Consider the following 14,246-nt stretch of genomic DNA (forward strand, 5'->3'; position numbering starts at 1 on the left):
CCAGGGCTAACAAACTTACCTTGTATGATAACCCTTTCATTCCCGGAAACATCCTTGTGAACCTCCTCTGAACCCTCTCCAATGCCAGCACATCTTTTCTTAGATGAGGAGCCCAAAACTGTTCACAATACTCAAGGTGAGGTCTCACCAGTGCCTTATTAAGCCTCAGCATCACATCCTTGCTCTTGTATTCTAGACTCTTGAAATGAATGCTAACATGGTATTTGCCTTCCTCATCACTGACTCAACCTGCAAGTTAACCTTCATGGTGTTCTGCATAAAGACTCCCAAGTCCCTTTGTATCTCAGATTCCTGGATTTTCTCATTTAGAAAATAGTCTGCACATTTATTTCTACTACCAAAGTGCATGACCATGCATTTTCCAACATTGTCTTTCATTTGCCACTTTCTTCCCATTCTCGTAATTTGTTGTAAGTCCTCCTGCAGCCCACCTGTTTCCTCAACACTACCTGCCCCTCCACCAATCTTCATATCATCTGCAAGCTTGGCAACAAAACCATTTATTCCGTATAAGTGGCTGTCCTGATTAACCAATGACCCAATTAAACGGAATCCTCCGTATTTAGGATGGCGACTGGTGCCAATTTAAAAAAGCTGCTTTGCCTTGGATGTTGATGGGTTTCTTGAACTTTGGAATTGCAATCATCTAGGCATTCATTTATGCTTCTGGAACTGTGTTTTGTAGTTGATAGAAAGACTTAGAGGAAATTGAGAAATTTCCACAGGATATCCAGACTGTGACTTGCAGTTATAGCATTTATATGGCTGGGATGGTTAAATTTCTGATCAGTGGTGAACCCAGGATATTGACTTGGTGATAATGTCGCTAGTAGATGGATTATCTTCTCGTGTCATATTAGCAGAGACTTCTTCATTTTCTGAGGAATTCCAAATAGAGTTGAATAGTGTAATCTCAATTTACCAAAGTAGCAGAAAGTTCAACATTTTTCTTTTTAACTGACAAAGAGATAATCATGAACAAGAGGTTTGATAATGGATTACTTGGATCAGCACAGACATGGGCCAAAGGGGCTGTTCCTATGTCTATAAATGTTTTTCCATCCCTTAATGTTGTTTTATGTTTGCAGTAATTTCTGTCCCAAATTGTATGCCATTTTTAAAGGGTGTTTAATTTGGAATTTCAGCTGAAGAACCATCTGACGACTTTGTGAAATTACGAGATTATGTTCTTGCGAAACTTTGCCAGGATCTCCCTGCCTTTTCACCTGAAAAACTCAGGAGAGGATTCAGTGCAGAAATGGTAGAAGAGGCCAGAAGAACCTGGAAAATAAATAAGGTATTTGTGATTTACTCACTGTGATATTGGATTTCAAATTGCATCAGGTTTGCCAAATCATACACACTCACTATCTCTATACTCTCTGGTGTACACTTTAGGGCCTTGCCAACTTGCCTCTTTTTGCTGGCAGTGGCTCCTATATCAAGTTTGCCAGTTTTGACACAGTTTATAATGCATGTGCACCCACAACAAAATTACTATATAATTCAAAAGTACGGGAAATAAAAGTTCACTTGAGTGTAAAAGGGAATATTTGCAGATAGAACTTTATTTCCTGTTTGACAGCAAGATGTAAAGGGATTCCTGAGGAATCAATAAACAATTTATACATCTTTCTGTGCAATAGCAGGAATGTATAGAATGAAATGAGCCAAATTTGGTTAATTTAATAGGTGGAAATGAATGCTTTTAGGATTGTGCTCTCTAGTTTGTATTGCCTCTCATACTTCAATTGAAATGTAGTGCTTCAGCATTAAATTTCATCTGGGTTTTTTCTATCAGCCTACCTGATCTCTCATTGAAGTCTGTTACCATCCTCTTCACAACTCACCTATGCCTCCAACTCCATGTTTTGCTTGCAGATTTGGAAATTGTGTCATGTTTTCCCAAGGACTCTAGACGGCCTTGACAGCATTGAAGAACCTGTGTGTGTCATGGTTGTCTTTGAATTGCTGAGAATCATGTGATCTTTCTATCCAGTATCTGCCCTTTGGGTCACCAGGCTTCTGCTGGACTTCTATCTTCAGATGTCCATAGAACTGTTCTTTTCCATTTAGCTTCCAATCCAAGAACACTGTACATTTGCAAATAATTATCTCTTCAATCTCTCCGACATTCTTATCAAACCAGTCCTGATCTTCTTGTAAGTGAAGCCAAGATGCTCTTTACAGATACCAATTATGGGGTGAACTTTAGGGCAGTTCACTGGGCATTCTGCAACTCCTTTTGGCCAGGAATCAACAGGTTGCTTCTGAGGATCTGGTTAAGAAGAGCTACATTGTGGGGTCCTTGAGAATGATCATATTGATCTTCTTTTCTTATTGTTTTTAATACCACTGATGTTTGGAGCCAGGTTGATGGGGACAACAGAGTAAATTAGGTGGAGCAGTCAATGGTACCTGTCAGGGAACGAATGGTGTGAATGGCTTTCTGGACCCTCACTCCAATCTAACAGACGTCTAATCTAACAGATGCCCGTACTTAGACCAGACTGTTGCTGTGAGGTCTTGTGCTTATCCTTTTGATACAGGATATTGCATATGACCCAGTCATGGTTCTCCATAATTTTCAATATTTTCTTTGTGTTATTTATTTAGGAGATATGCAAAATAATTTATGTTCCAATCATTTTGTAATTAGATATAATTTCTGCTTCGCTTCTAAGGTAGCCACCTTTACTTTAGATACTTATTAAGAATTACAACAATCTGTTTTAATTTGTCTGTAGCTGGATAACTGTCATTCTATTCTGTTGCTTTGTGGATCATTCATCTCTATAGAATTCTCCTAATTTTACAGTTGTTGGCAATGCTACAAATCTCTAAGTCATTTAATACCACTCTTGGTCTATTTATTTCCAAGTTTTTGAGGAATGTATATTTGTTGTGAATGATGGAATACTACCTTAAATATTAATCATTGCTTTTCTGCCACTTCATTTTAAAATCTAATTTTATAATCTACCCTGGTCAACAAGTGCATCCCGTTTCTTATTGACAATATTGGGGAACTGGAGATGGAGCTGATGAACTGGATGGGTGAGGAGTTAATTGACAGGCGATGCAGGGTGGTGGGCATGCAGGACATGGGTAACTGGGCAACTGTCAGGAGGGGGAAAAGGGATAGGCTGCCAGTATAGGGTACCCCTGTAGCCGTTCCCCTCAATAACAATATTGTTGGGTGGATGACTTAGCATAGGAAAGCCATTGTGGTTAGGTGCTTTGGGGGAGAAGTCACAGAGTGGTAGGAGATGGTTGCCTCTCTGACTGATGGCCTATTACTGGTGATGTGTTGGAGGGTTTTACATTGGGTCTGTTGTTGCTTGTCATCTATATCAGTGATCTGGATGATAATGTGCTAAGCAAATTACAGCAAATTTGCAGATGACACCAAGATTGGGATTGTAGTGGACAGTGAGGAAGGCTTGCATGGAGATCTGGACAGCTGGAAAAATGGGCTGATAAATGGAAGATGGAATTTAATGCAGATAAATGTGAGCTGTTGCACTTTGGGAGAACAAACCAGTGCAGGACTTGCACAGTGAATGATAGATAGGGCATTGAGTACTATGGTAGAACAGACGAATCTGGAATATAGATCCATACTTTCTTGAAAATGGCGTCACAGGTAGATGGGGTTGTTAAAAAAAAGCTTGGCACATTGACCTTCATCAATCAAAGTACTGAGTTGAGAAGTTAGGACATTATGTTGAAGTTGTGTAAGACATTGGATTATTTGTATGCAGTTTTGGTCACTTACGTACAGGAAAGATGTCAATAAGATTGAAAAAGTACAGAGAAAATTTACAAGGATGTTGCCAGGACTTGATAATCTGAGTCATAGGGAAAGATTGACTAGGTTAGAAATTTATTCCCTAGAGTGTAGGAGACTGAGTGGAGGTTTGATGGAGATGTACAAAATTATGAGGGGTAAATGCAAGCAGGCTTTTTCCACTGAGATTGGGTGAGACTAGAACTAGAGGTCATAGGCTAAGGGTGAAAGGTGAAATGTTTAAGGGGAACATGAGGGGGAACTTCTTCACTCAGAGCTCGGTGAGGGTGTGAAACGAGCTGCCAGAGTGAATGTGATTCTAATTTCAACATTTAAGAAAAGTTTGGATTAGTAAACGGATGGGAGAGCTATAGTCCAGGTGCAAGTTGGTGAGACTAGGCAGAATAATAGTTTGGCATGGACTATCTTAGTGTTTTAGTTTTCTAAGATTCTAACTTGGCCTCATGCTGAATGCAATTGGCTTTATTCAAGTTTGAGACACTATTGTAGAGCCATTGTAAACTTATTATAAGCAACTATGGACCACTTCCTTGAGATGGACAGAGACCTAACAGGAACCCAATGCATTTCTACTTTCTTTTCACTCCAAATTTTTGTTCACATTTCTCCTCCTCTCTCCTCGCAGTTGCACTGTCTTTTATACTGTGTGCCAGATTTTTCATAGGACAATCTTCATTCTTACCACAGAAGGGCTTTTAAAGATACAACTTCCCAAGGAAATAATATTGTCCAAGGGTTGTCCACCTCAACAGTTTTATATCCTGCAAACTGTCCCCCGGTTCCTTTTTTATTTATCCTTTTAACTGTGGCTATGTTAATAAAACAATAACTGGAGTCTGAAGAAAATTTAAGCCTGCAGACTTTTAATATTTTTACAACTTTTCAGCATCACGCAAGAAGAGTATATGAGATTCTACGGCTGCGAGTGACCAACATGAGTGACCCAGTGCAAAGCAGCGAGTACCGGTTGGATGTGAAACGCAGGCTTGCCATTCCCTTTAAGGTATTTAGGGCAGTATTTTTCTTGCCTAGATTAATGTTGGGAGAGAGCAGAGTTGAAGCAGTTGGGGTGGTATGTTGGTTGTGTGGTGATGGTGTAAGGCAGGTCTAAGCACCCACATATACTTAAATAATATAAGATAACAGTAAAAGATCGACTTGCTTGCTTCCTATGATGCCGTGGCATTGATACCCACAGTCCATTTTAACTTCCTCATTCAATTTGGGAAAGTTTCCCTCCATGTCAAAGTTGAAAATGTATGTTCCTTTATCATCACTGTGTCTAAATCCTGGAACTTCCTCCCCAATCACACTGTGGGAGCACCTTCACCAGAAGGACTGCAATAGTTCCAGAAGACAGCTCACTGCCTTCTCAAGGGGCAATAAATTCTGGTTTTTATCTGTGATCTCCAAAAAAATGAATGTTAGGAGTGAGGAGGATCAGCCTGAAGTTATGGAACAACTCAGTTTTTTTCTTGCTCCCCACACTTTGCAAGAAAATTGGAGTTCAGATATGATGTTTACTTGTTTCCTTCTAATTTTCTAATACATCTTTCAAGACTGATTGCAATTTAGTTGTTTTGTGCTCTAGGCCGGGTCAGGTGGTATTATTCTTTCCACAGATGACTTTAGGATTTATGATCCAATTATCACCCTTATGGCAATGATTTTACCAAATAATGGAGGATCTCAACTCCCAATGTCTGTGTCATTAGTCCAGTACTATAACTAGTTAATTACATTACCTATTTATTGTTCATCTCATAGGTCAAGAAATTGATTGGTTAGTTCCTTTCATAGTACAGCACAGGAGCAGGTCCTTCATCCCACAGTGTCTGTGCCAACCATGCAAATTTTAACTATTCCCATTTACCTGCACATGGCGTATTATCCCTCTATTCCCTGCCAATTCATGTGACTGTTCAAATGCTTGTTAATCTCCACTATTATATCTGCTCTCACTACTTCCACTGGCAGTCCATTCCAGGGACACACCATGGTTTAAATAAAAACTGGCCTTCTAAATGTCCTTTAAACTCTCCCCCTCTCAGTTTAAAGCTGTGTCCTTCAGTATTTGACAGTTCCACCCTGAAAAAAAGACTCTATCTACCCTACCTATACCTCTCATAACATTGTAAACTTTTATCAGGTCATCCATCAGCCTCTAATGCATTAGAGAAAGCAGCCCAAATTTGTCCATCCTCTCTTTATAGCACACGCCCTCTAATCCAGGCAGTATCCTGGTAAACCTCTTCAGCATCTTCTCCAAAGCCTCCACATCCTTCCTGTAATGTGACCAGTAATGCATGCAGTACTGCTAAATATGGCCTCACCAGAGCTTTATACATTGTAAAGTTTCTTTTAAAGTAATAATTTGTGTGATTGTCACCCAATCAGCCATTTCTCTCAACCCAGTTATCTCATCTGACATCGTTGTTACAGTGTGGAGTTTTTTCTGTAGTCCTACTGTAGTACTGACATTCTGTTACCCCAGTTCCATTATTATATATTAACTATTGGCTGTGACAGAACCTTTTTCAACAACCATGTAGTATGAGCCAAAGAAGGAGAAAATTATATCATTCTTTTTCTATTTCCTGTTATACAACCTTAGTACAGAGACCTATTTTATAGCTTTGTCATTTAATTTATCATCAAATCTTACTCATTTAATTTTCTCAGAAAAATAAGAAAGAAGCAACACGTCTTTCTCGTTTGATGCCTGAAGATTGGCTTGCACAACAGGCAGAGATGAGTTTGAGCCAAGAGCAGGAATATTTGGAAGAAACCTATCAGAGCACCGTGGAACAGTACCGACGTATCCTGGAGCGATTGGCACGTGCCTGAATTCCTTTGCAATTCTTCCCCCTCCCCCCCCCCCCCCCTTATTTGTATGCAAGAGTCTAGATTGGTTGACTATGGTTGTTAATGTTGCATTGTGTTTTGCAGTCAAGAGACTTTTGCCAATCACAATCAGTAAGTGGCTTTCCGTTGAAATTGAAGCACTTGAGTCAATGTTAAGCCTTTCTCTGTTACAGTGTATACTTCGCTTAAAATTTTGTGACATCAATTCAAACAATATCTTTTAAAAATGTATATATAGAAGCACTGTACTATATTTTTAGAAACATATTTACTGAATTACTTCTGGAATGTCTAGCTGCAATTAATGATTTTGGTGGGAGACAAGGCCAATGGACTCTCTGAAGATGTTCATTTATCAGAGAAAGCCAGTGTCCTGTACACCAGCTATGCTTTTTGGCATTAGATTAAAAAAATTTCTAGTTTGTCCGATTTGATTTATTTTTGGAACTTGAGAGTTCAGCAAACAATTATGCCTTAGTTTTATATCGCTATGTACTTCTGATAAAAATAAATATACTCTGTTATCCAGTTTAAAAAAATATATATTAAAGGGTGGTACAGTATTCACAGCGAACACTGCTGGTACAATCACTAATACTGGAATTCTACCACCAATGAATAGTCTATAAAGTAAAAGTATATGCAAAGTACCTTTTAACTTCACCCAGCTGGTGAGAATTTGGCATTTGCACTCCATTGGCCTATTGCCTTTGGATATCAATTCAACTTAGATTAGTAGGATAAAGTATCTTCTGTGTCAGCATGGTGGTATATGACTGCTGTGTGAAATGAGTTTCAATATTTGGTCTGGTCAGAAGTACATCTGGTATGTGATATGTCGTATTGTAACAGTGTTGAAATGGCCCTCTTAATTTTTGGCTGAGAGGGTGCACAGGGAGTCTTACTTTTTCCAACTTGTCTGTATCTGCTTTGGGAGTTTTTGCTGATGTACGTTTGTGTATGAAATATACATAATTCTATTTCCATCATCAACAGCTCTCACTTTTGATGGAAGAATGTTACATGATGAACTTGTGGGGATAGCAACTATTTTGCTTCTGTGTTGCATTTTGAAGCTTATTGGCCATCTTTTTTTGTTCCATGAATTCTCATCTGTATGGATGGAGCCAAGTCCTTAAGTGAGATTCTATAAAAGGTGTTTTTGCAGGGTGTTGTGCATCATATTGAACCTTCTGATGAATACTATTGTTAAACACAAATCTTAGCATTGCAGTTATGGACTCTAGTTGCAGCAGTATAGTTCCATCAACAGAAAAATAAACACATTTGAGGTGTTTCCAGAGTTACCAGTTTTATTTTCACTCATCTTTTCAAGAAGACAAGAACCATTCTTGTAAGTTCTCTTTACATTAATATGAAGAATCCTTTAGTAACTTTTTGAGTAACAGATATTGTTACAAAAATGGCATTTCTATGACTGAATGTGATTAAAAATGTTGCTTGAAAATTGGTTCTGGACCACTTTTGCTGTTCTGAACATATGCTGTATATTGTGCTAATCCCATCTGAAATCTCCACAAAAAATTAGAATTGGCTAAATTTGTGTTAAATATAGACACCTGCACACAGATCATGCTGTTAAACGTGTCTAACTCATTGCTGGAAACTGCCTGAAAAGCTTGCAGCCACTGCACTGATTAGTGGAAATGGTGTCAAACATTGAATGCTCCCCATAACAGCCACAAAAGAACTAGTTTGTAAAAAGCTTCACACTAGGGTAAAAGAAAAAATGTGGGGGCCACAGCAATATGTGAGAGACCATCCCCATGAAGTCCTCTATCCTGATCCATTCACATGCTGCAAGTTGCCCTCTGCTATTGCAGAATGCAGATCAATTAATGAAGCAGTGATCACAGCTCTAATGGGCACTGTATTAAAAAGCTACAATCAGCATTGAAGCTGTCAGATGTTCTATGCAAGAGATGGATGTCAAAGGGATACCTTTCACTTGTCTCATTGACAGCTTGGTACAATGTGCTTCTATTTTTGAGAATGCTCATGTCCATTTTTCCTTATTACAAAAGGAGGCCATTTCACAGCAATCCTATCATTCCACTATTTTTTCTTGTAACATATTCTCCCCACATTCCCATCACTTTCCCCTAGATTCTACCACTCACCTACACACCAGGGGTAATTTGTAGCAGCCAATTTTTAATCTACCGATCCATGTGTCTTTGGGGTGTGGGAGGAAACTAGAGCACCAGGAAAACCCCACACAGTCATAGGAAGAACATGCAAACTCTGCACAGACCAGCAGCAGAGGTCAGGATTGAGGGTAGGTCTTGAACTGAGGCTGTGGCATCCACTAACAAAGATTGCTTCCTAAAGCTTCAGCTTAGTGCCAGCATTAGAGGAAAGTCGGGATATATGAACTGAGATGTCATTGGATGAAAGACTCACCAGGAAAATGAGAAGTGCCCAGACCGATTTCTTGATTTGGCCAATTTAACCCTGACATAATTGAGCACACATAAAATAATTTTCCCCATGTTTGTTGTGTGTCTCTTCCTTACCTGCTAACCCTGACATTCTGTATGTCCCTCTATTTCTCTTTGAGAAAGAGTATGCTTGCTCCAGTGAGGAGGATGGTACCTGGTCCTGGGACAAATTGGAGTGAGTATTGTGACTGGGTCTCTTCCTCTCCCCCCCCCCCCCCAACCCCATACACACTAACACACTCATTCCTTGATCCTCATTATAGAGTGATGGCTGACACCCAAAGAAGGACACCAGACACCAAGCCCAAGACAACAAATGTTTTCAAATAGTTAAAGTTTGAAAACAAAATAAGAAATTCTAAAGATGCTGGAAAGCCAGAGTAACATGCATGCATAAAATGTTGGAGAAACTCAAAAGGTCAAACAGCATCTATGGAAATAAATATAAACAGTCAACATTTTGGGCCAAGTTCCCTTTTTTTAGACAAATTGTTTAATTCGAGTTGAACAATCAATGTTGGGCAGCATAAAAAGAGCTTCCTTTTAATCAGGAGGGTGATCAAGATTTTAAATGCAGTGATTTGCAGCAGTTTCCCTTAGTTGAGGAGCAACCAATCAGAGGGATGCATTAGAAAGGGCCAATAAAAATAACTCAAGTGCAAGTGGAGTGGCCATTCTTGTGAATGTGCCAGTGGCTTTGGTTCATCAGGCTTGGGTGAAGTATCTTGTAAGTTTCTCCCTCTCTCCCATTATTTGTTCATTTCTCATCTGTTAGAGTATAGTAGTTTAGTGAGAATGGCTCCAGCAGCAGTGTTCTGTACTGTGTGTGGGATGTGGGAAGTCTGGGAGACCTCCAGCCTCCCAGATAAACAGATCTGCACCGAGTTGCAGCTCCTCAGAGAGTGTATTAAGGAACTGGAGCTGCAGCTCGATGACCTTTAGCTCATATGGGAGAATGAGGGAGGTGATAGACAGGAGAATGAGGGAGGTAGTCACACCTAGGTTGCAAGAGACAGGTAACTGGGTGACTGTCAGGAGAAGGAGGGGAAATGCCCAGTCGTTGCAGAGGCACCTGTGGTTGTTCCCCTCAATAATAAGTTTACAACTTGAGATACTGTTGAGAGGGACAACCTACCCGGGGGGGGGGGGGGGGGGGGGGATGGTGGTGGCACAGTGATTGGGTCTCTGGCACTGAATCTGGTGCTTTGGCTCAGAAGAGTAAGAGGTGAAGAGGAGTGCGGTGTTGATAGGAGATTCCTTTGTCAGAGGAACAGAGACAAAGTTCAGTGGATGCAATAGAGATACTCGTATGGTATGTAGCCTCCCTGGTGCCAGGATCAGAGATACCTCAGATCAGGTCCATGGCATTCCCAAGAGCGAGGGTGAGCAGCCAGAAGTCTAGGTATATATTAGTAACAATGACATGGGTAGGTAAGGTGAGGAAGTCCTGAAGAGATATTTTATGGGGATTAGGTAGAAAGTTGAGAAACGGGACCTCCAGGGTAGTAATCTCTGGATTGCTGCCTGTGCCATGTGCTGGTGAGGGTAAGAATAGGATGATCTGGCAGGTGAATGTGTGGCTGAGGAACTGGTGTGGGGGCAGGGGTTCAGATTTATGGATCCTTGGGATCTCTTCTGGGGAAGGCATGACTTGCACAAAAGTGATGGGTTACACCTAAACCCAAGGGGGTCCAATATCCTTGCGGGCAGATTGGCCAGAGTTGTTCAGGTGGTTTAAATTAATTTAGTGGGGGTTGGGAACCAGAGTGATAGTGCTAAAGATGAGGTCGCTGGTTTACAAACAGAGGCAATGTGTAGTGAGACTCCTAGCAAGGAGAGACTGATGATCAGGCAAAATTACAGTCAACAGAATGAGTTGCAATATAAAAGGCAGACAAAGTCAAAAAGGGTGAATACAGGACTAAAGGAGTCCAGTTCACTCTGTGAGAAATCACCACCGACAACACCAAATTCTACTACATGGTAGTATCACTCCTCAATTCCACGGCTGCGAGAGTGATGAGTCTGCTTCAATACCCACCCAAACACATTGAACATCGATCACTGGAAGCTCACCTTTTACAGACATTTGGACTAATGGAGTCTGAGCACACTATACAGTTGCTCTCCTTATCTGGTTTTGGCGATGCTAGGCCTTCAGATCTAATGGACCACATGCTGTGTCTCCTGGGAAATTACCGTTCTTGTTTTATTTTTAAAGAACTCTTCATGCAGCAAATGCCTGATCAAGTTCACATCACCCTCACTAATGCACCCATGAAGAACTATAGGGAGCTTGTTAAAATGGCTAATAGTCGACACTCAGTTAGGCAATGGTACATCATTCCTCCTTTCTCTATCTCAATAAGCCTGGTCAGCAAGGCCCTCAACATAAGGATGCCCGCGGCTGCAAAACAGATGACAGGCCTGTGCTTTTACCACACTCACTTTGGTACGAATGTTAGGAAGCGCAGACTGCCTAGCAGCTTCGATCGTGCCAGCATATTGGGACATTAGAGGTCTGTGAACACTGTGGGTTCTAGTTGCCAGGATTGTCTATTGTTCTTTACGGACACCCTTTCAGGGTGATGCTTCCTGTGTGACACGGGTGCCAGCATAGCCTATTGATGAGAAGGTAAAGAGAGACAAAACCTTGCTGGAGGTCGCCAACGGCAGCAGGAGCCAGCCTTCTGGGACATGACAGGTGACACTCTGCTTTAATGGGTGACATTACACATGGGTCTTTGTCCTGCCTAAAGCAGCTGGGCCTCTGCTCGGTGTAGATTTCCTGTGTGCCCAAGAACTGTCAGTTGATCTTAAGAACTGCTGGCTTGTGGATGTCAAGGGTGTTGGTTTATTAACCTGCTCCCCCAGTAAGTTTCCCACAACTACTCTGTCAAGCATATACACCACTGCATGTGAGTTTACTCGTCTGCTCAGAAAATTCCCAAACTTCACCAAGCCCACATTCTTCACTACAGTCGCAAAACATGGGGCTGAGCACCATATTTCTACAACTGGCCCACCAGTCCATGCTCGTACACGTAGACTGGACCCAGAAAAGCTTGCAACTGTGAAGGCTGAGTTTTCCAACATGGAAGGACTTGGAATTGTATGCCAGTCAAATATCCCCTGGGCTTCTCCCCTCTATATGGTCCCTAAGCCCGATGGTGGTTGCCATTACTGACGGCTTACGATTGTTACCTGGTGGTCCCTTGCATCCAGGACTTTTCGGCACCCTTAGCTGGAAAATTATTTTTCCCCCAAAGCTAATCTAGTTAGGGGCTATCATCAGGTGCCTGTGTGCTCGAAGAACATTCCCAAAACAGCTGGGATAACCCTGTTAGGCTTTTGAATTTCTGGCAATGTCATTTGGCCTGAAAAATGCAGCGCAGACTCTCCAATAGCTGATGAACTCCATGTTAAAAGACTTAGATTTTCTTTTTGTTTATCTGGATGACACATTTGTCACCAGTGCATCCAAATCTGAACACATATCTCATCTCTGCACACTTTTCGAGAGCTTAAGCCAACATGTGTTGATTATTTCCCCTGCTAAATGCCAGTTTGGGTCTCAACCATTGACTTTCTCGGCCATCGCATCTCCACAGAAGATGCAAAACCCCTCCCATCAAAAGTATTATGGATTTCTCACCACCCCGCAATATAATAACAACTACATGAGTTTTTGGCAAGGTGAATTTCTCTCACTGCTTCATCTGGTGAGCTGCTGAGCTTGTGCTTCCCTTGTGTAGTGCACTTAAAGGAAACACCTCTAATTAAGTGCTTGTCTAGTCAGTGGATATAACCAGGGCATTTGATAATTCCAAATAAGCTCTTTCTAATGTGACCCTACCGGCACACTGGCTGTCCAATGCACCTATAGCAATTACTTCTGACACTTCAGACTATGCTGTGGGTGCTCTGCATGAACAGCTGGTTGGAGGCATGGGCAGCTGCTCATGTTCTTCAGCTGGCAGCTCTGTCTCTCCGAAAGAAAGTACAGCGTGTTTGTCAATGAGCTTCTCAGTCTCTATACGGCTGTCTGCCATTTTCATTTTCTTGTAGAGGGTTGCCATTTCAGAGCATTCATTGACCACAAACCCCCTCGTGCACGCACTGGCCAAAATATCAGATGCTTGGTCTGCATGGCAGCAATGCCAACTGGCCAAAATATATGAGTTCACAATGGATATACGACATATCATGAATAATGCTGTGGCTGACCCAGAGGTCCAGGCTTACCGAACAGCAGTCATCAGCCTACTGTAGGCTGACATTAATTTCAGGGAAGCTGGGGTTTCTCTCCAGTGTGATGTCTCAACTGGTCACACTCACCCCATCGTGCCCGCAAACTGGAGATGGACTGTTTTCAACTCTATACATCACCTCTCGCATCTAGCCCAGACCTTACAGAAACAGATTGCACTAAAGCTTGTTTGGTATGGCTTCAGAAAGGACGAGCATGATTGGACTGCAGCTTGTGTGGAGTGCCAGCGGGAAAAAATTAACCCTCATGTACAGGCACCATTGGCACATTATTGAGTTCCCCAAGCAACGGTTTGACCATGTCAATGTGGCACTTGTTGGTCCTCTTCCCCCATCCTGCGGTTTTATGCAACTTCTTACCTTGGTGGATCATACAACCGGGGTGCCAAAGGCTGTCCCTCCACCGGGGGGCCAGGGATCATCACTCCAGCAGTGACGATGGCTGCAGGCGTGCCTCGGGTGTTCATCAGCACCGGGGTTGTTTGGTTTGGCACTCCATTTGATATTTCATCTGACAGTGTTCCCCAATTCATATCAGACCTCTGGGCTGCGATGCCCCAGAACCTCAGCATTAGGCTACATCACACCATGGTGTACCACCCACAGTCCAATGGCCTAAGCAAACGGTTTCACTGCTCCTTTAAGGCTGCACTGAGGGCTTCCCTGACAGATGAATGTTGGTATGATCATCTCCCATGGGTCCTTTTGGGGCTCAGAACAACTCCAAGAGAGGACCTGCAGTTGTCCGTGACAGAGTTGGGATATGGGCAGCTGTTACAAGTGCCAAGTGATTTTATTCCTGCTGCCATGACCACCTG

At 41.9% G+C, this 14,246-nt stretch overlaps 1 protein-coding gene across 1 annotated transcript in view; it reads left to right on the top strand.

Annotated features, from left to right (window-relative positions):
• The window catches only part of hat1 (histone acetyltransferase 1), a 33,977-nt gene extending 25,809 nt beyond the window's left edge, over positions 1-8,168 (top strand). Inside the window, exons 9-11 of the mRNA XM_059956071.1 lie at positions 1,167-1,318; positions 4,719-4,835; positions 6,515-8,168. Of these exons, the coding sequence (XP_059812054.1) occupies positions 1,167-1,318; positions 4,719-4,835; positions 6,515-6,679 (434 nt within the window). The 3' untranslated portion in view covers positions 6,680-8,168. The remainder of the gene's footprint in view (positions 1-1,166; positions 1,319-4,718; positions 4,836-6,514) is intronic.
• The last annotated feature ends 6,078 nt before the right edge of the window (positions 8,169-14,246 follow it).

The sequence above is a fragment of the Hypanus sabinus genome, chromosome X1 (genome assembly GCF_030144855.1).
Source record: "Hypanus sabinus isolate sHypSab1 chromosome X1, sHypSab1.hap1, whole genome shotgun sequence".
NCBI classification, from domain to species: Eukaryota; Metazoa; Chordata; class Chondrichthyes; order Myliobatiformes; family Dasyatidae; genus Hypanus; species Hypanus sabinus.